At 53.6% G+C, this 21,007-nt stretch overlaps 8 protein-coding genes and 1 non-coding gene across 9 annotated transcripts; 3 read left to right on the forward strand and 6 right to left on the reverse strand.

The window, feature by feature from the left end:
* Positions 1-92: 92 nt before the first annotated feature.
* BDW47DRAFT_105829 (gluconeogenesis factor YvcK family protein) lies at positions 93-2,221 on the forward strand. Its single transcript, XM_024812648.1, has 3 exons — positions 93-223; positions 300-622; positions 688-2,221. The coding sequence occupies exons 2-3, from the start codon at positions 415-417 to the stop codon at positions 2,049-2,051; spliced, it is 1,572 nt and encodes a 523-aa protein (XP_024672106.1). The 5' UTR covers positions 93-223; positions 300-414; the 3' UTR covers positions 2,052-2,221.
* A 94-nt stretch (positions 2,222-2,315) lies between these two features.
* BDW47DRAFT_t83 lies at positions 2,316-2,387 on the reverse strand. The gene has a single exon. It is a non-coding gene; the product is annotated as a tRNA-Met (tRNA).
* Positions 2,388-2,759: 372 nt separating this feature from the next.
* On the reverse strand, positions 2,760-6,663 carry BDW47DRAFT_31607 (DNA-directed DNA polymerase gamma MIP1). Its single transcript, XM_024818731.1, has 2 exons — positions 6,360-6,663; positions 2,760-6,302 (listed from the first exon to the last, which is right to left on the reverse strand). Exons 1-2 carry the CDS (start codon positions 6,532-6,534, stop codon positions 3,073-3,075), a joined length of 3,405 nt encoding a protein of 1,134 aa, XP_024672107.1. The 5' UTR covers positions 6,535-6,663; the 3' UTR covers positions 2,760-3,072.
* Positions 6,664-6,908: 245 nt separating this feature from the next.
* On the forward strand, positions 6,909-7,838 carry BDW47DRAFT_31609 (uncharacterized protein). Its single transcript, XM_024818732.1, has 2 exons — positions 6,909-7,431; positions 7,499-7,838. Exons 1-2 carry the CDS (start codon positions 7,014-7,016, stop codon positions 7,705-7,707), a joined length of 627 nt encoding a protein of 208 aa, XP_024672108.1. The 5' UTR covers positions 6,909-7,013; the 3' UTR covers positions 7,708-7,838.
* A 236-nt stretch (positions 7,839-8,074) lies between these two features.
* BDW47DRAFT_125797 (uncharacterized protein) lies at positions 8,075-9,887 on the reverse strand (the record flags this gene model as incomplete). The annotated part of the gene is made up of 3 exons (XM_024816443.1): positions 8,075-8,220; positions 8,274-9,626; positions 9,695-9,887. 3 exons carry the CDS (start codon positions 9,885-9,887, stop codon positions 8,075-8,077), a joined length of 1,692 nt encoding a protein of 563 aa, XP_024672109.1.
* A 1,833-nt stretch (positions 9,888-11,720) lies between these two features.
* On the reverse strand, positions 11,721-14,234 carry BDW47DRAFT_105838 (putative GTP binding protein (GTPBP1)). The gene is made up of 3 exons (XM_024812649.1): positions 13,855-14,234; positions 12,255-13,788; positions 11,721-12,198 (listed from the first exon to the last, which is right to left on the reverse strand). Exons 1-3 carry the CDS (start codon positions 13,900-13,902, stop codon positions 11,900-11,902), a joined length of 1,881 nt encoding a protein of 626 aa, XP_024672110.1. The 5' UTR covers positions 13,903-14,234; the 3' UTR covers positions 11,721-11,899.
* A 168-nt stretch (positions 14,235-14,402) lies between these two features.
* On the reverse strand, positions 14,403-15,301 carry BDW47DRAFT_105840 (U4/U6-U5 snRNP complex subunit LSM3). The gene is made up of 4 exons (XM_024812650.1): positions 15,108-15,301; positions 14,935-15,027; positions 14,831-14,867; positions 14,403-14,767 (listed from the first exon to the last, which is right to left on the reverse strand). Exons 1-4 carry the CDS (start codon positions 15,231-15,233, stop codon positions 14,733-14,735), a joined length of 291 nt encoding a protein of 96 aa, XP_024672111.1. The 5' UTR covers positions 15,234-15,301; the 3' UTR covers positions 14,403-14,732.
* A 624-nt stretch (positions 15,302-15,925) lies between these two features.
* On the forward strand, positions 15,926-17,998 carry BDW47DRAFT_131746 (uncharacterized protein; the record flags this gene model as incomplete). Its single annotated transcript, XM_024817384.1, has 2 exons — positions 15,926-15,938; positions 16,048-17,998. 2 exons carry the CDS (start codon positions 15,926-15,928, stop codon positions 17,976-17,978), a joined length of 1,944 nt encoding a protein of 647 aa, XP_024672112.1. The 3' UTR covers positions 17,979-17,998.
* Positions 17,999-18,527: 529 nt separating this feature from the next.
* On the reverse strand, positions 18,528-19,571 carry BDW47DRAFT_31751 (PIG-L family deacetylase; the record flags this gene model as incomplete). The annotated part of the gene is made up of 2 exons (XM_024818733.1): positions 18,528-19,274; positions 19,333-19,571. Coding segments are annotated over 2 exons (928 nt in total), but the record flags the coding sequence as incomplete, so codon positions are not given.
* Between the last annotated feature and the right edge of the window lie 1,436 nt (positions 19,572-21,007).

The raw sequence follows: 21,007 nt of genomic DNA on the forward strand, positions 1-21,007 counted from the left end.
GCGATTTCGAGGTGGTATTACCAGGTATTTGTCAGTTGGCGGCCGTAGTAAATAGGACTCGGATGTTAAATAACGGTATTGTAATTTTCTAGATGAAACCGGATTTCCTCTTCTCGTCTCTCTTCCTTGTTTCACTTTCTCCATCCCTTCCTTCGACTCTCTGTTTGACGATCTCTCTGTCAGGGTCGCATCATGCAGTGACCCACATTATCTTGGATGTCAGGTAAGAGCCGTATCTTGATGTAGAAACTAACGTTAAACCATCCCCTGGTGAATTACTGGCTGACACTCTCCAACAGGAGCAGAAGTGATGCTTCCGTGGCTTGTTAATGTATCTCTATAAGGGCTATCAGTAACAGACACAACAACCGTAGCAATCACTGTCTCATTGATGAAATTAAATTATCCGCCACAATGTCCAATCCAACCTCATCTCCACCTAATAGAGGGATCGCGGTCTTCTCGGGGGGAAGTGCTGCCAATAATCTGGTGGATGTCTTCAACGCCGTCCGCGAGAGCAAGCAATGTCCTTTGAGCTATATCATCCCGATCAGTGACAATGGTGGCTCCTCCTCCGAGCTAATTCGCGTTTTTGGGGGTCCAGGAATTGGTGATGTGAGGAGTACGTGCAAATCATATGTCACCAGTCCCTCATTGCCTTCTGCGACCTCACTGATGCCAATCTAGGCCGGCTCGTCCGCCTGATTCCCCCCTCGCCGCCCAATTCAGAACGGGCTGCCATGAAAACACTATTCAACCATCGCCTACCAGCGGACGCAGCCGCCGCTCATGCGGAATGGCATTCTATCGTGGACGGCACGTCTGACCTTTGGAAAATCATCATGCCCGCCAAAAAGGAACTCATCCGCTCGTTCCTCAACCTTTTGAACCTAGAGATCCTCAAACGAGCCCGTCCGCCCACCTCCACGTTCGACTTCACCTCGGCTAGCGTTGGAAACCTCTTCCTGACCGGCGCGCGCCTCTTCAGTGGCAGTTTTGAGAGCGCCATCTATCTCCTGGGCAGCATCTGCGGCGTTCCATCGGACGTGGTACGCGTCATTCCAGCCATCAATTCCAACTTCTCTCACCACATCTCCGCCTCCCTCTCCAACGGCACTGTGATCGTCGGCCAAAACAGCATCTCCCATCCGAGCGAGGCCACTGCCTTACAACCATGCCCCGGTTCTCGCCGTCCCAGTCTCCTCCTTGCTGATGGAGGGGAGGACATCGACGATCCAGAGACGCCTCCCGTCTTCCCCACCTCGAAAGCGGTCACACCAGCACCGGACGACACTGACGTCCTTCCCTACGATGAAGGCGAAGACCATCCTCCGGGGTCTCTCCCAACCCTGCGCCACAAGAACATCCGATTCAGCAAATCCAAGAATGAGGACCTGCCCGCGCGTATCACTCGCATCTGGTACATTAACCCGTACGGCCAGGAGATCCGACCACCGGCCAATCCGCGAGTCCTGGAAGCTCTGAACGATTCCCAGGCCATCATCTACAGCATCGGCTCGCTATACACGTCGCTCATTCCGTCGCTGGTTCTTCGAGGTGTCGGGAAAGCGATCGCCTCGAGTCCCGCCCGCCACAAGATTCTCATCCTAAACGGCTCACTCGACCGCGAAACAGGGCCCCCATCGGTTCCTTTCTCGGCTGCTGACTTCGTCCACGCGATCACCTGTGCGGGCGAGGAAAGCCGCGGCCGCCACCCACCATTGTCATCGACATCCTCGTTACTTCCTTACAACTCATACGTCACCCATATCCTGCACCTAGACGGCCCCGGTACCCCACGCGTCGACCGGGACCAACTCACGGCGATGGGCATCGAGACACTCCGGCTCTACGGCCGCAAAATTACCGTCCCCGGGGCCGATGGGGCCGAGGTCGCCGTGGGCATGAAATACGACGCGAATGCGCTGATCCAGGCGCTAGAAGTCGTGCTGGGCAAGAAAGGCGACGCCATGCTACGTGGAGCAGATGGCAATGGCGGTTTGAGCCGACGGAATACCTTGGAGCCGGGGCGGAAACGACATGTTTCGTGATTAGCCTAACGACGTCACTGGTACCGACTTTACTATGAGGATTAATGCAGCTTCTTGCCCCCGATCCCTCGCCCTAGCTGGATACCACAACCGCCAAGCCGATCAACGGGGTTGGTATACCAAATAGCCCCTTGTCTGTCGTCCAACGTATAATGTGGTAGAGAAACTATATTAATTGAGACTTCGTAAATATTCTTTGATTAAACCTAGGAGTAGTATATAGTAGTACCAAAAATAATCATAACAAAAAGAGAAAAAAAAGAATAGCATGTCCTGGTTTCGATCCAGGGTCCTCCGGGTTATGAGCCCGGCGCTCTTCCCCTGAGCTAACATGCTGTGATTGGTTGTTTTTGGCCGGATTCCCATCATCGACGAGTAAACAATAGAGCACCAGATAGTTAGGTTCCTCAGGCAATGAATGATACTCCCCATGTGGCACGGTAGTTATTAGGATTCTTTATTTTGCCCAGTTCTGCTGTTGTCGGTCTTGATCCTTTGATGTACACTATACACCCTCTTCCTTCGATGGCACTGGAGTCTAGTGGTCTTGTTTTTTAACAATGAGCAATAATTATGTGATGTGCTGGATGCATATCGAAGATGTGTTGCTCAAAATATATAACACTGATCGTCTAGATTTAAAATGTGGAGTGGTTGAAGTAAAGCAAAAAAAAAAAAAAAAAAATCTAGATATACTATTCCAAGGCCATAAAAAGCTATGTACATTACTGCAACATAGTCATATGCCCCCTCACACACCCCGAACCAGGAAGAAAAAAGATCAGTCACATAGTAAAAAACAACTCCACCCGCACTGCTATACGCCATCCCATGCTTTTCTCGGTCATCATCGGTAGATCATACAGAAAGGTAGAAAAGAAAAGAAAAGAAAAGGGTAGAACAAGACAAAAGGTAAAAAAACCAAGGGTCAAGAGTAAGGAGAGACGAGAAGAGAACATGGCACAACATATATGTACAATCGAAGAATGGAAGAAATGAAGAATGAAGACGGTAGTGGAGATCATGCCCGTGCCGACGACCGCGGTTTCCATGACTGACGGTTGGAGAAATTATTGACCTGGGGAGGCCGGCTCCCCTGAGGAACGTTGCGGAAATCACGGTGGTAAAGGCTCGATTCTAGGTCCACCAGGACGGCTTTCTGGGCTTCGGCCTGGGGCCGTCGGTATGGGCGGGCGCGGGCTTTGGGCGCCTGCGGATCCGCGGACTTGGCTTTGGTGGCTTCTTTGATGATATCTCGGAGTTCTGCGTCGTCTTTGGTGATTTGAGCGCGGATGAAGGCCGGGTTGCTGGTGCTCTGCAGGGTGGACATGACGGATTCGCGGGGGGTGTAGGGGTGTTTGTCGGGAGTGGGGGGTAGAGTCGGCGTGATAGACGGGTCGAGGAGTGCCTGGTCGTTCTTGTCGAGAATCTGGTTGATGTCGAGGGATTCGCCGTGCGGGATCTTGTGCGGGTGCGAGGGGGTGATGCAGTCCATGTCCACCTCCTTTCGCAGGACGTGGTCAATGTCGACGGCGGAGAAGTACGCGCAAGATTGCGGGAGATCGTTGATGCCAACCTGTTGCGAGAACATGGCGCGGGTCCACACGTTCGCCACCTGCAGGGCCAACGCCGCTCGGTACTTGTCCTCGTCCTTCACAAGGTACCGGATCTCGTCGTGGACGGTGATGGCGAGACGGGCACCGACGTTGAATCGCCGGATGAGATAGTCCATCGCCACGATAAGGAGGTGAAGATAATCGACGCCGGAGGACTGGATGGCCCAGTTGATCCGCGATGTCATGAAGCTTCCTCGGTTGATGAAGCGTCGCATCAAGGCTTCGGTGATTCCAGCACCCAATGCCGGCGTCTTTGGCCGTTCTTGGTCGGCGAACTCCTCAAGCTTGTTGAATACGAATGATTCGGTCCCTCCACGCCAGAAGGGCCCCTCGTTCAGTATGCGGCGGGTGGTGCGGGTGCCCTTGGTTTCTTTGTAGAGTTTGCTGGCAACCGCCTGGGTCTGTTGCTCCGTCAGAGACGGGTTGAACTGGCGGAGTAAGGTGGCTGCGAATTTGACTCCTGCACCATAGATACGCCCGTAGTTGAACACCTTCGCATCGTTGCGGGAGATGCCCAAGATCTGAGCGGTGCGGGAATGCATGTCAGTCCCAGCCGCCTTGGATCCTTCCAAGGTCATGAACCCAATCGCGTTCCCGCCGTGGATTTGGAACTGAGCGTCACCGATGAGACTGGCGATCCACAGCTCCTGGGAGTCAACGTCGGCCCCCACGAAGGAGTACCCCGGGGGTGCTTTGACCATAGCCTTGAGCTCCGACCCAACCCGGTTCTCCTTGGCGTTGCTCGCCGTGAGCCACGTATTCTCCACTGCACGTCGAGTGATGGTTCCCATGGGAATGACCTGCGGGAGAATGAAGCCTGTCCGGTGGCCTGTTTCTTTCTTCGACGAGGGATTTCGGATCTCGTCCTCGTACACCACCATCTGACCCATGATCCGGTCTCGGGCGCTGATCCAATACGAGCAGGAGGCGTTCATTTCCAGGGCTTCCTTGGCTAGGGCAAACCTGGAGGTCAGGGTTCCACGTTCAAAGTATTGCATATAACCTTTAGCAAGCGGGTTGACACATCGAGCTTGGGGTCCGTCCTTGTGTGGGAGCTTGAAGTAGGCGTGTCGCCGGTCATTCCGCAGCTCTTCGTTCCTTTCTTCCGCCATGTCGCACAGCACCACAGGCTGGTTCTCAAACTGCCGGACCTGATCCCGCGGGACCTTGAAGGTCCAGCCGAATTTGTCAGACCAGGTCAGCGGATATCCATCCCAGGAGAGTTTAAGCAGGATCGGGGCAATCCGGGTCCGCACGGTCAGGTTTATGTCGGCAGTATTTGTCGCGAAGAGGTCCTTGTACCACTTTGGCATACCAGGCTTCTTCTGTCGGGCGGCCGGTCGTGGGGGGTCGCCCTTTTTCTTGCCTTTGGCCATCTTGACCTCCTGGCCGGACCAGTCCAGCTGCCGCAGCCAGGGATCATTCGAATACACGTCCGCTGTATCCTTGACCTTTAAAGCCTCGTCGCACAGCTCCACCAGTTTCCGCTGTACGTCTTCCAGTCGTCGATGGTAGGTTGCCTCTGTGTTCGTGAGATACTCCTGCCACGTCTGGTTGACGGGGAGGATAACGGAGGACAAGTGCCTCAGGGCCCCAAAGCTCACAGGATGGGGACAGACCCGAAGGTAATTGGGGAAGACCTTCTTGTAAACACGGTGTGTGATGGCGACATCGGCTGCGCAGTAGTCGAGCAATTCTTCGAGCTTCCCCAGAATCTGCTCCCTGTCCAGTTCCCCAAAGTGGTCCCGTTGCGCTTTATCAATCGTGACGTCGCAATGAAATTTGGCCACATCCCGGAGAGAGTTCACTGAGCTTCTTCCCACCCACAGTTCCTCCTCTTCGTCGCTCAGCATCTTGCTCTCCAGCAAAGCGGCAAGTTCGACCGCGTTGCTCTCGTTCGACAGTTTATCTCTGAGGTCTTTATTTTTCTTGTGGCGCATCCACGTCGGCCGCTGCTGTGAGCACATGCCGTTGACCGCAACATGAAGCGACATGGTATCCAAGAAGAAGTTTCGGCTCTGCGCCATGTCGTACTCCTCCAGGACGCGAGCGCGGTCGTACCCGATATTATGACCGACCACGATCCGTGATTGCGATGGATCCCCCAGCGGTATAAGCTGAATCTCCTTCTCAGATTCTCCCAAGAGCCACGGGGACAACCACGCATACCAAGCGGTGGGACTCGCCGCACAAGCCATGACGGCAAACGAATGCTCTTTCCACATGACTTCCGTGTCGAACGTTAGCATGGACTCGTTGGGGGCGTCAACCGCCTCCCACGACCCATCGCTGTTGTATTTGGTCCACCCGCTCCGCTTGATCCACTGGCGCGGCTTTTCCGGCGAATTCACCGTCGTGTATTCCTTCGCATAGGTCAGATACGGTTCGGACGAGTCCATTCCCAGCTTGAAGAAGTGCTCGTCCAGCGTCTGACCATGTAGGGCGGGCATATCGAACGCGACGGGCTCTGCGCCATCTTGGGATTTCCCGAGCAGGTCGTGTCTGGAGAGATGGTCCTTCGATAGGGCGACAAGGTCGGGATCGGGGGGGTTCGCTTTATTGGGGAAAACTTGGGAATAAACATGATCGCTTAATTGCTGGACGCCTATTTCGTTGAACCTGGCAGATGCAGGGACTGTATTCATTAATTTATGAGCATTCGCCATCAAAGAGAAGACGGGTTCGCGCTTACGGGATAGGGATTTCTTGCGCGCCTCGCCATTCGCGCTTCCCGTCGCTGGTGTCACATAGTGTCGCGCGAGGTGGATAGACACCCGGGGTTTGAAAGTAAGCGGTAGGCGCAAGCTCCGTGAGCATGAGCGTGCCACACCCCTAGTATAGGGAGTGCATGAAAGACTCCACGGCATGTTATGACAGAAAGATTAGAGCCACGGGCCCATGGTACGACCACACCGCAGCTAGAATGCTGCAAACTTGGCGTGATAGAATTGTCTTCCGTCTATACGTATATGTATGCACGTAGATCTTTATCAGCGCGTGAGGGAAGGAGGGACATGCGACTATAAGAGAGAAGTGAAGCTTTACCAAGAAGGGATCGATCTCGCCGTCATGCAGCGGAGCCCGGAAGAGCAGATGATCCGGAGTATTTTATGCTGTCTCACCGCCTGCCGTTCTAGTCCTGTTAATCGCCTTTCTTATCGATAAGTGCAGCCACCCATATTGATCAATGAATGAGAATAAAAGACACGAGAAGCTTCATTGCTCTCTACCAGTTGCTCCGGCCGGTTTGATTCCCTGGCTCTCAGCGATTACAACGCTTCATTCCGCTGCATTGGAGTCCAATGCCTGATCGCTACACTTGAAGCTAACTATAAACATCACCGTGATGGATCAACTCCGTTCACCCCCGCGCCCAACCTCCAGCCGTTCAGCTCACGCTCGTCCGCGCCGGCGGTCATCGAGCAGCTCATCTCCAGACAATCATGATCCGAACACTTCTCACACCTCCAAGCGTCGCCGTGTTACCCGATCCACCGCTTCGGCAACAGCCTCGTCTCCCATATCGCCACAGAGTCTTCCCCTCGATGACCCGACGCCAGAGCCAGAAGTCGAGGAATCGATCGACCTCACCGCAGGCGATGAATCCTCCGCACTGGCCAAAGCTCTCGCCAAACAGCGTGAGGACGCAGTCATGGCGCAGCGGGCGGCAGAGCACGAGTCTAGGGAAAGAGGAACAGCGTTGAGGGCGTACAAATGTCCCGTGTGCATGGATACTCCCGTCGACGCCACCAGTACAGTATGCGGTATGTTGTCGCGGGACCAGATCTACCTAGTAAGATTCGATAACCATGCTGACTTCGGATTGCAAAGGCCATCTCTTCTGTCACCAGTGCATCATGGATACTTTGAAGTTTGGCGAAGAGCGACGTACAGATGCATCGGGCAAGAGTCGCGGCACTTGTCCGGTCTGCCGGAAACCGCTGACCCGTGCGGATACCCCGGGCACCAAGAGGAATCTAGTTCCACTGCAGATTAAGATGAAAACGAGGAAGCGGATGGATGTTGCAGCTGATTTATAGCGTGTTCCTTTTTTGTTCCTGTGTTACATGGGCTTGGGGGCGGCGTTGTGGTGTTTACGGGTCTGTTTCTTTGCCTTCATCTTGCAGTCTTATCTAGTGTACTTGATACTCAACTACAACAGACAAGTCTGGAATATATTAACTCTACTATTACAGGCATCTTTTGGCTCAGTGACCCTGGTTTACGTCAAAATCACAAATAGTGGTCAAAATATTCATTAATCAATCAAATCGCGTCATGTACACATTAAAACAATACATTATATCAAGTGGATTTCCCTCCGAAGCCAAGCCATCCACTTCCATTATAATGAGCAAAATTAGCCATCAGACGTCCGTCTGTGATTCAACAAGTCCGAAAGCTGGCTTATTTATGATGCAGCACCTTCCCAAGCTTCTCCTTCATATGCGCCTTGGTCCCGTTCTGAGCCGTCTGGTCAGCCTGCTGCACCTCCTGCTTCGCCTGTTGGGCTTTCTGGCCAGTTCCAGTGCCCTTGCTGTCGGGGAGATTGGCTGCGAGAGTCAGTTATTCTTATCTTTCGTAGCCAGGGAATGACAACACTAACCAGTCTTCGACCCTCCCTTGCCTCCTTGCCCTGAGGTCAACTCCTTCTCGAACTCGTACTCCTTCGGGGGCGGCCCTTGAGGACCCTGGAGAGCTTCTTTGCTCACGCCTTGCTGCACGCCTGGCTTTCCGGTGCCGGCGGCGCCACCGCCAGACGAGTCGCGTTGTTCAGCGTCCTGCACGGCCTGGCTGGCTTGACGACCGCTGGTGCCTGACTGTCCCGTCGTGCTGGTTCTCATTTCGGACTGCTCGGACTTGTCCAGAACCTGGTGGCCGGACTGCGCCCTTCCAGCAGAGGTACTCTGGTCTTGCTGCTGCTGCTGCTGCTGCAGTCCGGACTCACCCTTGGACGAAGTCTTCTTCTGTTCCTCCTCCGTGGCTCTCTCAGACTCGCCGGCAGTCGGCATGGTCGAGCGCTCCCTAGTCCCCGGCCCCGAAGCCAGAGGAATGTTAGCAGGCGAAGTACCAGAGTCCTCTTTAGCGGCCTTCTCCGCCTCTTTCTCAAAGCGGATCTTGGTCTGCTCATTGATGCCGGAGACCGAAGGGCCCCTCAACACATCAGGGTCAACGTCCTTGGTGTTCGCGTTCGCCGCGTGAAGCTGGCTGCGTCTCTCATCCGAAATACTAGACGGCATTCGCAGCACAGATGGTTCCTCCTTTGCGCTGACGCTCCTGCTTCCTAGCGTTTCCTCCTCCTCTTCCTTCGCAGGCATACCGGCATTGGCAAAGGCATCACCACCACCACTGCCACGGGGAGGAGGACTAAAAGTCGACGCTGTGGAACGCGCCGCAGACGGAGACACCGGCTCCGCAGACCGGCCAGCACTGCCCCTCACATCGGTGTCCTGGATACCGCCACCACTAGGAAGACCAGAAGTCGATGTCGCGGAAGATGTCGCCGGTGTAGACGCCGGCTCCACATACCCAGCATTGGCACTCCCACTACGAGTCGCGCCAGTAGCTCCAATACCACCAGCAGAAGTGCCCAGAGGGCCCCCAGAAGCACGCACATCAGTATCACCAAGCGACGCAGCCTTACTCGTCTGCGTGCCAGTGCGCGGCTCAGGAGCATCCCGGCCGTACCCACTCAGCCCCAAGTTCGCATCCCTCTGCTCAAAGTCCGGCTCGCCCGGCACCCAGATACCACCAGAGGAGTCGACTCCGCCTTTGGTGAAGGTGCCAGAGTGAGCACCAGCACCGGCAGCACCCATGGTGCTGGATCCGGTTGTTGAGCGGTCGGGGAGAGTCGTCTTTTTGCTTTCGTAGGCGGGTTGCAAGTGGGATGATGGGAGAGAGGTCTGGGCTTCGTGGACGGGCACGGTGGCTTCTTGGCCTTTAACTGCGCCGGGTTGGTCTGGGTTGGTTAGTTGATTTACTCTCTTTTTGGGAGAGGATGTGAGGAGAGAAGTAAAAGAGACATACCGTCGCGATTACCAGCATCATAAGGATCCGTCACGGTTCCTCGACCCGGAACGCCAGAAATGGGCTCCTCACCATGCTGCTGACGATGCTGCTCCTGTTTGGCACTGTCCAGGGTACCACGGTTGTCGAGCGTGTGAGGGTCGTCTCGAAATGTATCAGCAGCAGTGTGCCAGATCTTGTTTGCTGTCTCCATTTTCCAATAAAGACTTTCCAAAGTATGTAGGGGTGTATGTATGTATGTATGAATCAAAGTTGGTCAAGTAGTTTGAGTAGTTGCTTGAGTAGTAACAACAACAGTAATACTGAAAGTCATTGTTCAGTCAAGATCGCTGCTCTTCTTATAAGAACCCAACAACCCACAATTCTGCTCCAGATACGTCAATGTCCGGATTCCTTGTAATCGAAGCCATTGACTTTGTTCCACACCTTGATGTCATCAACCACGGCCTCTGACGTCATCGGACGTCACCAGCTGGTCACGTGTCGCATAGTAGCTGACGGTAGAGGATCATTCGCGAGTTGTTCTACTGAGAATGGACTCAATGATGGTGGAAGGAAATCGAAGACTGGTGATTCGTAAATCCCCTGTTGTGGTTATGTTATGTTTTCTAAATTCAGTGTTTAATATCACTACCCGGGTAGTCAGTATCTGGGCCTACCAACCTGCGCTCCAGGTGTTCAGACCACAAGCCTAAACTCACGCTCGGATTGTAGCATACCGCGCCACATCGTATGTCTCCTGTAACACCTGCCGGCTGGCAATGCTGTTCTTAGAATGTTATTCATCTCTCCAAATGGCTGGGTACTGTCTGCCTTGCTGGCAGATCTGTGCGCCGAAGCGAGGCATCAACCGTAAATATGCACTAAATCAATCGGGATGACTGTAAGTTTCAGCCTAGAGAAGAGCTAGAGGCTCTAGTTTCTCAGGCTTCAGTTTTGGTTCACGAAAGTATCTGTCATCTAAGGGCGGAGCTCAAGCTAAAAGCATCACCAACGGGGAGAATAAGCCATCGTGCAGAGTGACACGAGCTGACAGGAGGGCCCCAGTTGGGTCATATATCCATGATCCAGGGGAGTCTTATTGACCTTGATTCACCTGTATGGAATGAGGTCACTGAGATAGTAAGAGTCAAGTGACAGAGCAGCCGAAGAACCATCTACCTTTTGTCTCTCTCACTTCGCCCTCCAACCCCTCATCTTGAATCTCTTGGATTGAAAGGTCTTCGTTCGAGATTTCTCCTGACGAGACGTGCTGGATGATCTAATAGCGTCATGCTGCATCTCTGGATCTTTCATTTCGCATCTTGATGTGCTGGGGATACCAGTCAAGTCAAGCCCACTCGAAGCGCTGGTCAGCATTTTTGATGCAGCGGCCAAGATGAGATGATCAATCTGAGAGAATGTTTAAATACTCGCATTCGATGTCTCTACCTCCATCTTGGCTATAGTGAGCTTCTCTTGGTGTTGATTTTCCATTGCTAATGCCAGCCTGCAGATTCTCCTAATTCCGGCTATCCTCCAGCATGTATCTCTGAGTCTGTGGGTAAGGAAGTATTACACTGTTGGTTGAGACACGGCAATATCAGCGCTAATCCTCGCAGCCATTGGGTCTCGAGTTGCTTTCCGGAACAAAGTGGTTGACAAACTTATTGCTTACTGGGGATATCAGTCAGGTCGAGCCCTATACCAAGTGCTGGTCAACATCGTTGGTGTGGCGACTGAGAACTTATTGCTCGGGTCAAATACTTCCATATCATCCGAGTAAATGCCACCCCTGCTTCAGGAAAAAGCAACAATTATGAATACTACAGTCAAAAAGTCGCTCAAAAGAAACCCAACAACACTCGTTGGATCAGCACCTCAGGTGCATGTCATTCTTTTCATGTCCTAGGACTCTCCGACAAGAGGCCTCGATGGCTGCGAGCAAGGGGAATATATAAGATTTCATCTTAGTACTGTCGTTTCCTATACTTATAGCGTGACTAGACAGTATTCTGTACAGCAGAAGTTCAATATCAAGATAAAACGAGACCTATCCCATAATGTATGGAGTGATAAACAAACACTTGGCGTAAACTTAGGACCAAGCTCCGCCAAATAGACAAAACAAAACACAATACAATAAGCTAACGCACATATAAGAAAAAAAAAAGATAAAAAGTAAAAAGTAAAAAGTAAAAACGGTCGCAGGCTCAAGCTTGCAACTCAGCGATTTTTGCTTTCATACGCCTGTTTGGCCTCCACGTTGAGAGGCTGGTTGGGGTCATACCCCACACTCTTCACAATCCCCAGACCCTTGGTCTTGCCCTCCCGGAAGAGCACCCGGTCTCCGGGGGCGAGGAACTCGGGTCGCTGGACAAACCGGAACGCAACCACGGCGCGGTCCCCGGTGCGGATAAACGGGCGGTCGATATCGATGACGGAGCAGGTCTGGCTGACCGCTCCTACGTGGAGCATTGCTTGATAGCGAGGCTTGATGGTCGTTGCGTGGGAGAGAATAAGCACTGGAAGGAGAAGTTAACAGTTGCAAAGGATATCTAGTAAAGAGGAGAAGACAAACCCTCCGCAATAAACTCTCGGTAGACCTTCGGGGGCTGGTCCAGCTTTTTGAGAACCACCATCCCTTTGCGCACCTCCTTCCGTCGGACGCGCTTCAGCGCGAAAGACCCGGACTGGCCCGCGTGGCAGGTATTGACAGGTATCCGCTTGCGCTCGATGGACTTAATGGTAGTGGTGGTGAACTGGCCGAGGGAGTCGGGCCCGACCAGCACGGTGTCCCCCGCGTGGATGACGCCCGACTTGGCCACGCCAGACACCACGGTCCCCACGTGCGGCACCGAAAAGGTGTCGTTGACGAGGAACTCAAAGGGAGCCTCGTCGTTGTAGTGGCCGCGGTGCGGCAGGATGTTCAAGAACGTGCGCACCAGGTCCAGGTTCTCCCCCGTCACGTTGGATACTTGGAAGATGGGACAGATGCGCTGGCTGACGAATTGGCCCGCGGTGTTGATGGTCTCTTCCATGTCTTTGACCATGATGGGGATCTTCCGCGCCCCAGGGGACTTGAGGATCTTGGTCAGTTGGGAGAGGGTCTCCTGGAGTACTTGCGGCGGGCAGATGTCAATCTTGGTGACGATGACCATGACGGGCACGTTCAACGCCAACGCGATCCCCAGGTGCTCTTTGCTCATCCCGACCAGTCCGTTGTTCGCCGCCACCATCAGGAGACAGTAGTTAGGGCTACTGCTAAGCATCCCAAACACCGTGGTCCGCAGGTACTTCTCGTGGCCCGCGAGGTCAGAGAAGGAGATTACCTTGGCCGATCGCCGCCCGACCTCCTCCCACGAGACCTTCCGGCCGTGGGCGCTGCTGACGATCTCTCCGTGGCTGTCAAACCCCATGATCTCCATCCCGACAGAACTGGTCCGCCCGCTCTCGATCTCATGCTGGTGACGGAACAGGTTGACCCGCGCCCTGCCACGGCCGTCGTCCAGGTTCCCCTTCACCAAGACGCCCAACATGGTGCTCTTCCCGGCGTCCACATTCCCCACCACCGCCACGCGGATCTCGGCCATCTCCTCGACGGTGTCCGCCGGCTGACGAATCAGGACCTTGCCCCAAGCGTCTTTCGAGCGATCGTCCTTTTTCGTCGGAGACTCCTGCGGACCTCCGACGTTGTACGTCATGAGGATGCGGCAATGCGCTGGAAGGGTATCCGCCGTTTCGCGTAGTCGGCGGACGGCGGTCTCCCACTGCGCATTGTCGAACCCCATCGACTCACCTCCGTCCTCGAGCCCGAGGTCGAAGATTGTCTCGCCGTGCCCCTCATCGATGCGGGCCTGCAGAAAGCCGGCGAATTGTTGCAAGCTCTCATCGCCCCCGTCGCCCGTCCCTAGCAACAGCTCTTTCAACTTGACAGTCTTGGGAGCATCGGACAGGCTCAGCTGGTCGAGGATCTCCAGCTCCGCATGGTCCTCCGTCTCGGTGTCGTGGGTTTTGGAGGGGCCCCCCGTGGAGTACCCGCTGTCGCTGGGAGGAACCACGGCGGCACGATGCGATTGTTGTTGCTCGGCGTACTCAGCAAATTCGCTCAGCGCCTAGACGGATGTCAGTACACTGACAGGTAGAGGGAGTTGGGGTGGAATGGGAGACGTGTCACATACCACTTCGCCTCGTCGCCGCTCCTCCACCGAGGGCTTTTGTCTGCGCATCGGTATGGGTTTGAGATGTTATTCAATGAAAGGTGCTATGTATATAAAGACACTGTGATGTCGTCGGTGAAGTATCGTACAGACAACTCAGTCGGTTGAATAGTGGTAAGTCGCCCCCGGCGCATTCAGATGTGTATTCGTGTGATCATAGTTCCACTATGCGGGGTAAAGGAGACACGGTCGTCGTTACGACATTTGCGTTATCAAATAAAAGTCATGACGGATATTGTATCAAGAAGATATTCGAAGGAAGAAAGTGAAGACAAGAGGAGAAGATGAATCAAATTAAGTCGGGGTCAAGCCGGAGTAGGTGCGGCTCTTAAGGAAGTCGGGGCGTGTTATCGATAGGCAGTCCAGTCATATGCCTTGAGTCATTCATATCCACTATTAAACATGTCCAGCCACGCTGTGTCATAACTCAACTGCTTGGCGAGGCTGACAAGGAACCCAGAAGAAACTCATGGTACAGTGAGGAGGTGGCTACAAGGTGAGGCATGGCATGACTCCTAGTATGCAATTATATATTTTTTTTTCGTGAAATATTCCCCCTTTCCCGGTGTGGTCTAATCGTCCATGTGTACCCATGTGTACCCCCGGTGCCATACCATCCGCTCAATACATCCCCAGAAACCATTCATTGGGGATAGAACTCTGTGGGAATCAAGAAGGAAATAGGAATACACAGAATGGCGCAAGCGTTTGATTATCCGAAACCCTCTCCGATTTATGTCGTGGTCGCATTCATGATCCAACGGTACTGCACATCCTGCAGTTATCCTCATAAAATCTCCTGGCTCCTTCGCAACAGTAACGCCTTGTTTCGCTCGAAATCATGCTTGGGGGGAGATTAAGACGACCGAGTCTCCTGTTGACGGGAGGCAGCCCATTAGCCTTCACTGTCGAATGGAATACCACGTTGGTGACGTACCTCGAACGAAAAGCATCTCTTCCTGTTTCTTGATTGTCTATGTATTCCGAGTCAGTGGACGCCGGACTCCAAATGTTCTGTCTGTACTGAATAGGATCGCATACTCGGATTGTCTCCTCGTCATTCTCATCCTCCTCCACCACGTAGATCGTCTCCTCGACTTCGCCGAGAACTAGGTTGCAGTGGCTATCGTATGCCTAGTATCACTGTCAGTCTCCATATATATGTATGCGTGTATGTATGTGTATGATCATTCAGCTCCTAGCTGGTCACTCACATGCAGTCGACCCTTCAACTCGCGATCCCCACGCAGCTTGACAAAGACGATTTCGTCCAACGAAAGGCGCACCAGATCTAACGGCTCCGAGACAGACGATGCGCCCGTATCCTCGGTGTCGGCCATTTTGAAAGAAAGAAAAAAAAGAGTGAGAAATGGGGGAGAGGGGAGTGAGGGGGAATTGGTGGACGGAGATAGAGAAGAACTGCCAGATGAAGCTCCGCCAACCCAAAAGCGGTCGCAAATTCACTTTATGCCTGACAATTCTGGCCATTATCCCACCTTCCTGAGTCAGCTATGCACAAATTATGATGACGGGAGGGATGGGCCCGCTAAACCCAATTGGGCCGTGCCAAGGCCACCCCCGCAGACGCTCAGACTCTCAATATGGGGAAATCAGGCCGGAGTGACTGTGGGATGCAGATAATCCTGGTCACTCGTGAGGCACCAGGGGCCGAAGAGGGGGTTTTGACTGCAGAGGTCTCTCTGTCCTCTTTCTCTCCTCCTTCTTCTCCATCTCATTCATCCTTTTTACCCTGTTGATTACCTCGTTTCCTGGATACATACTCGATGCGGAGCTTGGTACGGGGTCGATGTGAGAGCCTTCTGGGCCCTCACTGGTCCATTCCTCGCTGGAGTGGTCCGGGCTCCACTTCAGGGTGGTCCTCCCGAACAGGTCCCACGCGACCATTCCTCCTTCAACTCTCGCGACGGAGCCCTTCGAATGCATACTTCAGCTCCAAGTCTCCCTCGTTGTGGGAGTCGAGGGACCCGACGGGTCTTGGTGCGTCTCCGGATGGACCGTGGGCGACGCCAGGATGGAGTGCAACCGTGGAGGCCTCAGGCATGGCGGGTTCAGCGACCGGGCACACCAGCGAGGCGCTCCACCACGAATTCCACACAACCATCCGGAATGCCCAACCAGATCAGGTAATGGAAGCTCTCTTGGATCCCCGATATGAACAATTGGTGCAGTCGTTGCCGCAGAGTGTTTTCGTGGAGGTCTTTCGCCTACTATCGCCGGCCTATTTCGTGGAGCCGTACCGGGACATCCATCGTCCACTGCACCCCACAGCTGTGGCGATCAAAAAATACCGGTCGCTCAGCTCGATCTTGGGGACCTATGCCCACAATCTGATCGCCATTGTTCATATCCGGCAATCCGCCGGCCACATCATGGGTCTGGCGGAATACACGCATCTGCTGGACTGCGCCCGGTCGATTGGGGATGCGGAGCTGGCGGATAACATCTGGTCCAATATGCATGAGGACGAGGTGATCCCGGATGTCCACTGCTACAATTACTATATGGCGGCCAAGGTCTGGGACCGAGCCTACGCGGGACACGAGAGGTACCACCTGCGCGTGACCCCATTTGCCTATCGAAAGCGGAGGATGGATGCTCCCAACCCAGGCTTCCAAGGCTACGGGACCGCCGGTCGCAGCGTGCGAAAGGAAGTGCTGGGCATTTTCAACGAGATGGTCGCGAATGGGAACCAAGCGGACGAGGCCTCCTTGGTTAACGTGTTGCTGGCGGCTAGTCGAGTGGGCTATGTGCAGGGCATCAAAAGCGTGCTCAAGACAGCCTGGAACGTGGATGTGGATGAGCTCCTCGCCCAGAACGACGAGTCCCTCGTGCCGCCGGTGACGGAGTATGACCGATCGTCGCCCCTTCACCCGTCGGGCGCGCTGCTGTTTGCCGTGGCCCACGCCTTTGGCACGAATAACGACATCGCCGCCGCCCTACGCACGGTCAACTTCATCGCCAGCTCGTACAACATCCCCATTCCCGAGAAGGTCTGGCTGGAGCTCCTGGAGCGATCGTTTGTGCTCTCGCGACCACGGTTCGGCCCGGACGCGAAACGCGACCGGAAGGGTAAAGTGAACTACGATTTCCTAGGTGTGCTGGTCCAAACGATGGCGTCAGAACCGTTCAACGTCCGCTACACGATCGAAATGCATCACGTACTCGCTAAATGCGCCTGGGACCGGGCACGCCTGCGGGACTTCCAACACCACATGCGTGCAGCCTACGACCTACTCCAAGAAACCCGTCGAGACCTCCACCGCGCGAGACGGGTCATCCAGCGCGGTCTCGGCTACAAACCCTCTCGCGCGGCCCCCGTCCTCCCATCCAGCATCAACCCCGCACTACTCCAATCCGCAAAGTACGCCGACGCAATCCACGAATACGAGATCCTCCGCTGGCGCACCGCCCAGCAAACGATCTTCATGGAAAGGTTCGCCAAACTCCTCCTCATCCACAACCGGTGGACAGGCCGGAACAACCCCGTCTGGGAACGACACCTTCTGCCACAGGCGCTGGAGGAATGGCGCGATTTTGTACCCCAGAGCTTCAGCTACAGCACCCGTGGCGGACAAATCGCACTGCACGGCAAGATCCACTGGGGACACGCCCGGCTGACAGCGCACAAGCATGTGCCGACTCGACGGCCGACGGTCGAGAATGGGATCGCTCTGGATGAGGGCCGGGGACAGCTCGACGACTGTCACTTCTGGGACCAGCTGCAGGAGTCGCTGCCACAGCTCGTACGTGACCTCCCGCCGCTGCAGCGGCTGTTTCAGGGTCTTGCGTGGGAGCCGGAGCTACATGGGGGGGAGATGGTGTATGAGGGGTTTGCGCCAATGGAGCCAGGTGCTTTGCACGAGCATTCTGCAGAGTATTCGCAGCAACATCACCAAGAGTATATCCAACAACCCCGACCGCATACTCAGCGACACCACCAGCGGCACCATCAGCGTCATCCCCAAGGGTACCCTCAACAGGACCCTCAAAGACACCCTCAACAGCAACTACAAGAAGCTCCCCACGAGGATCCCACCATACCGGATGGATTCTCCATAGCCTGATCCGGCTGGTAGACTTTCTTTCTTCCTTTCTCCTTCCTCTTCCCTTCCACACAAGTCTTCTCCCCCATATCTTTTCTTCTCTCAATACCCAGCCCGAATATCTATCTACATCACGACATGAAGTTATACCCACTACCATTATCTTTTACCCCATCTTTCCTTGTCCTGTCCTGTCCTACCCTTTCACCACGATACACCTACGTCAGTATCACACGCAAGTCTAAACAAAATGTTACAAGACAAAGACAATAGAAAATAAAGATTTTAGCATTTGCATTTTGTAGACTGAAAGTCAACATATGTTGAGTAGAGGTGTGGGATTATGTTATAGATATCGCGAGGTGGTTTCGTATGTCTGAAATATCACAATATTTATTATGAGAAAAGGAGTCATATGACGGAATAACCTACCTTAGCTATTGCAGTATATATAACGCATATTTGTTCCACAAAGACAAAATATCCATCTTAATATCAATTAACCATACCAAATGACACCCGAATAAACTTACAAATCGAAGGCATAGACAAGTACTTAGTATGAAGAAGCACATATATACCAAATTATATATACTACAGCCTACAAAAAAGACTAACAAAATACAAATCATACCCTCTCCCTCTTCAAATCATTAACAACCATATACCTCCCCAGCGTAATCCACCCATAGCGGAACCAGACCATCTGGCTGCGATGGGCCTTAACCATCGCCTCCTGCGCCGCCATCCACTCGCGCACATCAGAGACGAACAGCAAACGCGCCGGCGCAGACGAGCCATCCTTGGACGCAAACAGCGCGGAGAGCGCACCCTTCGCCATACTCAGCGGGGCGTCGAGCACGCCCATGTACTTCCGCAGGAGGTTGGTAGTGCTCAGCGTGTAGAGGGTGACGGGGCAGGTATAGCCATCTTTCCCCTTCATGAGCGAGCGGACGAAGTGCACGGCGCCGTGGTAGAGCGAGCGGTGGTTGGGGTGGTTGCTTATGCCGTGGGTGTCGAAGGTGAGGAGGACGTCGATTGTTGCGGTGGGGGGGGTGTTGTCTTGATCGTTGCTGTTTTTGGAGGATCGTTTGCGGAGGGATTTATTGCTGGTGGTGCTGGTGGAGTTGTTTTCCGGGGTGAAGGCGTAGGTTAGGAGGTTGGAGATGTCGGATTCGCTCCACTCGGCGGTCATGCTATCTGGGAAGCGGGAGGGGTCGTCGACGACGTAGACGTCTGATTCGCTGCGGACGCCTAGGCGTAGGGCGCTACTGACGAGCTCCTTTTTGCGGGTTTCGCCGAGACCGTCGGCGTTTCCTGGGGTAATTTATTAGAAATTTGACGTCGCATACTGGCTCGAAAAAATGGGACATACCACTGCTGAGACACAGTATCTTGAGATGGTTGCCGAGTGCCGGACGCGTGAGGGACAGGACCGTCGGGGCGAAGAACATGGCTTCGTCATCGGGGTGGGCGATCAGTAGACATATTCGCTTGTTGTAGAGGCGGGGGAAGTTGCGCGCGAAGGGGGACGACGTGGTGGCGGAGAAGGTCCAGAAGACGAAGACGAAGGAGATTGAGATGCCGAGGCTTAGGAGGGTGGTTGGTGACATGGTGAATGGCCTATCCAAGCTGGTGGTGGTATGGAAAGGGGATGTGAAGTTGAAGCTGTCGATAACTATCCTTATCATCACGTGCTGATTGCACATGGAGGTGCACACCATACAATGTCAATATTAGTGCCGTGTTCATAATCAGTATACGGAGTACACAATGCAACTACAAGTCTATAGTCAGACAATTACTCTACCAAGTCATATAATATCGATTGACGTAGTAGTGTAGTAAAGAAAAATTGTATACATGAATAGAATCTACAAGCACTGCGACATGAACTTGAAGACGGTCAAACACCGACGGTCAGTCCAATCAAGTAATGTTACGCCGTCCAATCAAGCATATCCGGAGTTTTAATTGACTCATATCCACTGTTCGCAATCCACAGTGTCAATCAACCTTGGATCCGCCGCTGTATGGAGCCCTAACACTTACAAAGTACAACAGTGCAGTCTACAGTCTTGAGTCTCAACGAGAGAGTATGAAATATTGTCCATCAGTTCCACTCGGTCGTAATTTATTACCTAGCCTTGTATCCGTATATCCTACAGTCACTTCGTATATCACGAGTCAATGCCAAGATATAGAAGTGAAATCTCTTCCACGCTAATGCCAAGGCCAGCAACCAAGGGCCACACTAGTTAAGTCCACCCGCCTCCACAGACAGCTCCAGAACTTGATTCCAGACGGAGAGCGGCGTCCACAGCTTTCTTTCCCGCGGAGAGGGCCGAATCTGTTTGATTTATTTATTATTTATTTGTTTTTTTGTTTGAGGTTCTGTATGTCTGTTCTGGTCCTGTTTTGCGGGAAGTGGAAGTGGATAGTGGATTGGGTGGTGTGATAGACAACGAAACAAATCAAGCACCAGTGTATACTAGGCACTGAATGATTCGCAACACTATTATTATCCTTATTACAACTTCGGAAAGACAACCTCCTATTAACCTACATAGTACGATACGTGGAATGATCAGAATCATGCAATGCCGATTCGCCCGACAAAATCCCTCGGCGCCCTCCGCCGGCGGAGGGACCCCGTAGTTTCGATCGTTGACCGACTAACGATGGGATGGGTTGACGTGATCGAGGGTACCTTCTGGCTAGTACCCTGCGAGTCAAATTCGCTCGACTCGTCTCGTCTACTCTGACTCATATGGTCGTGACCCCAACTAGTCAGGAACCATACCAAGCCTGCCGGCGCGAGAGTCGCTCCCAATGAGGCAGTTCACTAGTAGTGAGTCGGACCCATCTGCGGCTTTTCCGGCCGCTCACACACGCACCTTGACCCTGAGCCCTCGAATGTGGGTGGATCCGAAGGATCGTGATACTACGGAGGACTGGTGTCATGCTTAGGAGACATCGGCATGTTTCCCCGTGTCCCTAGCCACTGTCCACTGTCTGGTACGTCTACGGAGGTCAAGCCCAACCGAGAT

Source organism: Aspergillus candidus (assembly GCF_002847045.1).
Source record: "Aspergillus candidus strain CBS 102.13 unplaced genomic scaffold BDW47scaffold_22, whole genome shotgun sequence".
NCBI lineage: Eukaryota > Fungi > Ascomycota > Eurotiomycetes > Eurotiales > Aspergillaceae > Aspergillus > Aspergillus candidus.

Coding starts and splice junctions, on each gene's coding strand:
- BDW47DRAFT_105840 (XM_024812650.1), bottom strand. CDS start 15,233: ATGGCCGACACCGAGGATACGGGCGCATCGTCTGTCTCGGAGCCGTTA. Junction 14,868..14,934: donor ATGACGAGGAGACAATCCGA/GTATGCGATCCT, acceptor CGGAATACATAG/ACAATCAAGAAACAGGAAGA. Junction 14,768..14,830: donor AGAGATGCTTTTCGTTCGAG/GTACGTCACCAA, acceptor TCCCGTCAACAG/GAGACTCGGTCGTCTTAATC.
- BDW47DRAFT_31607 (XM_024818731.1), bottom strand. CDS start 6,534: ATGCCGTGGAGTCTTTCATGCACTCCCTATACTAGGGGTGTGGCACGC. Junction 6,303..6,359: donor GCGCAAGAAATCCCTATCCC/GTAAGCGCGAAC, acceptor TAATGAATACAG/TCCCTGCATCTGCCAGGTTC.
- BDW47DRAFT_31609 (XM_024818732.1), top strand. CDS start 7,014: ATGGATCAACTCCGTTCACCCCCGCGCCCAACCTCCAGCCGTTCAGCT. Junction 7,432..7,498: donor CGCCACCAGTACAGTATGCG/GTATGTTGTCGC, acceptor CGGATTGCAAAG/GCCATCTCTTCTGTCACCAG.
- BDW47DRAFT_105838 (XM_024812649.1), bottom strand. CDS start 13,902: ATGCGCAGACAAAAGCCCTCGGTGGAGGAGCGGCGACGAGGCGAAGTG. Junction 13,789..13,854: donor AGCGGCGACGAGGCGAAGTG/GTATGTGACACG, acceptor ACATCCGTCTAG/GCGCTGAGCGAATTTGCTGA. Junction 12,199..12,254: donor CCGAGAGTTTATTGCGGAGG/GTTTGTCTTCTC, acceptor TTCTCCTTCCAG/TGCTTATTCTCTCCCACGCA.
- BDW47DRAFT_105829 (XM_024812648.1), top strand. CDS start 415: ATGTCCAATCCAACCTCATCTCCACCTAATAGAGGGATCGCGGTCTTC. Junction 623..687: donor AGGAATTGGTGATGTGAGGA/GTACGTGCAAAT, acceptor ATGCCAATCTAG/GCCGGCTCGTCCGCCTGATT.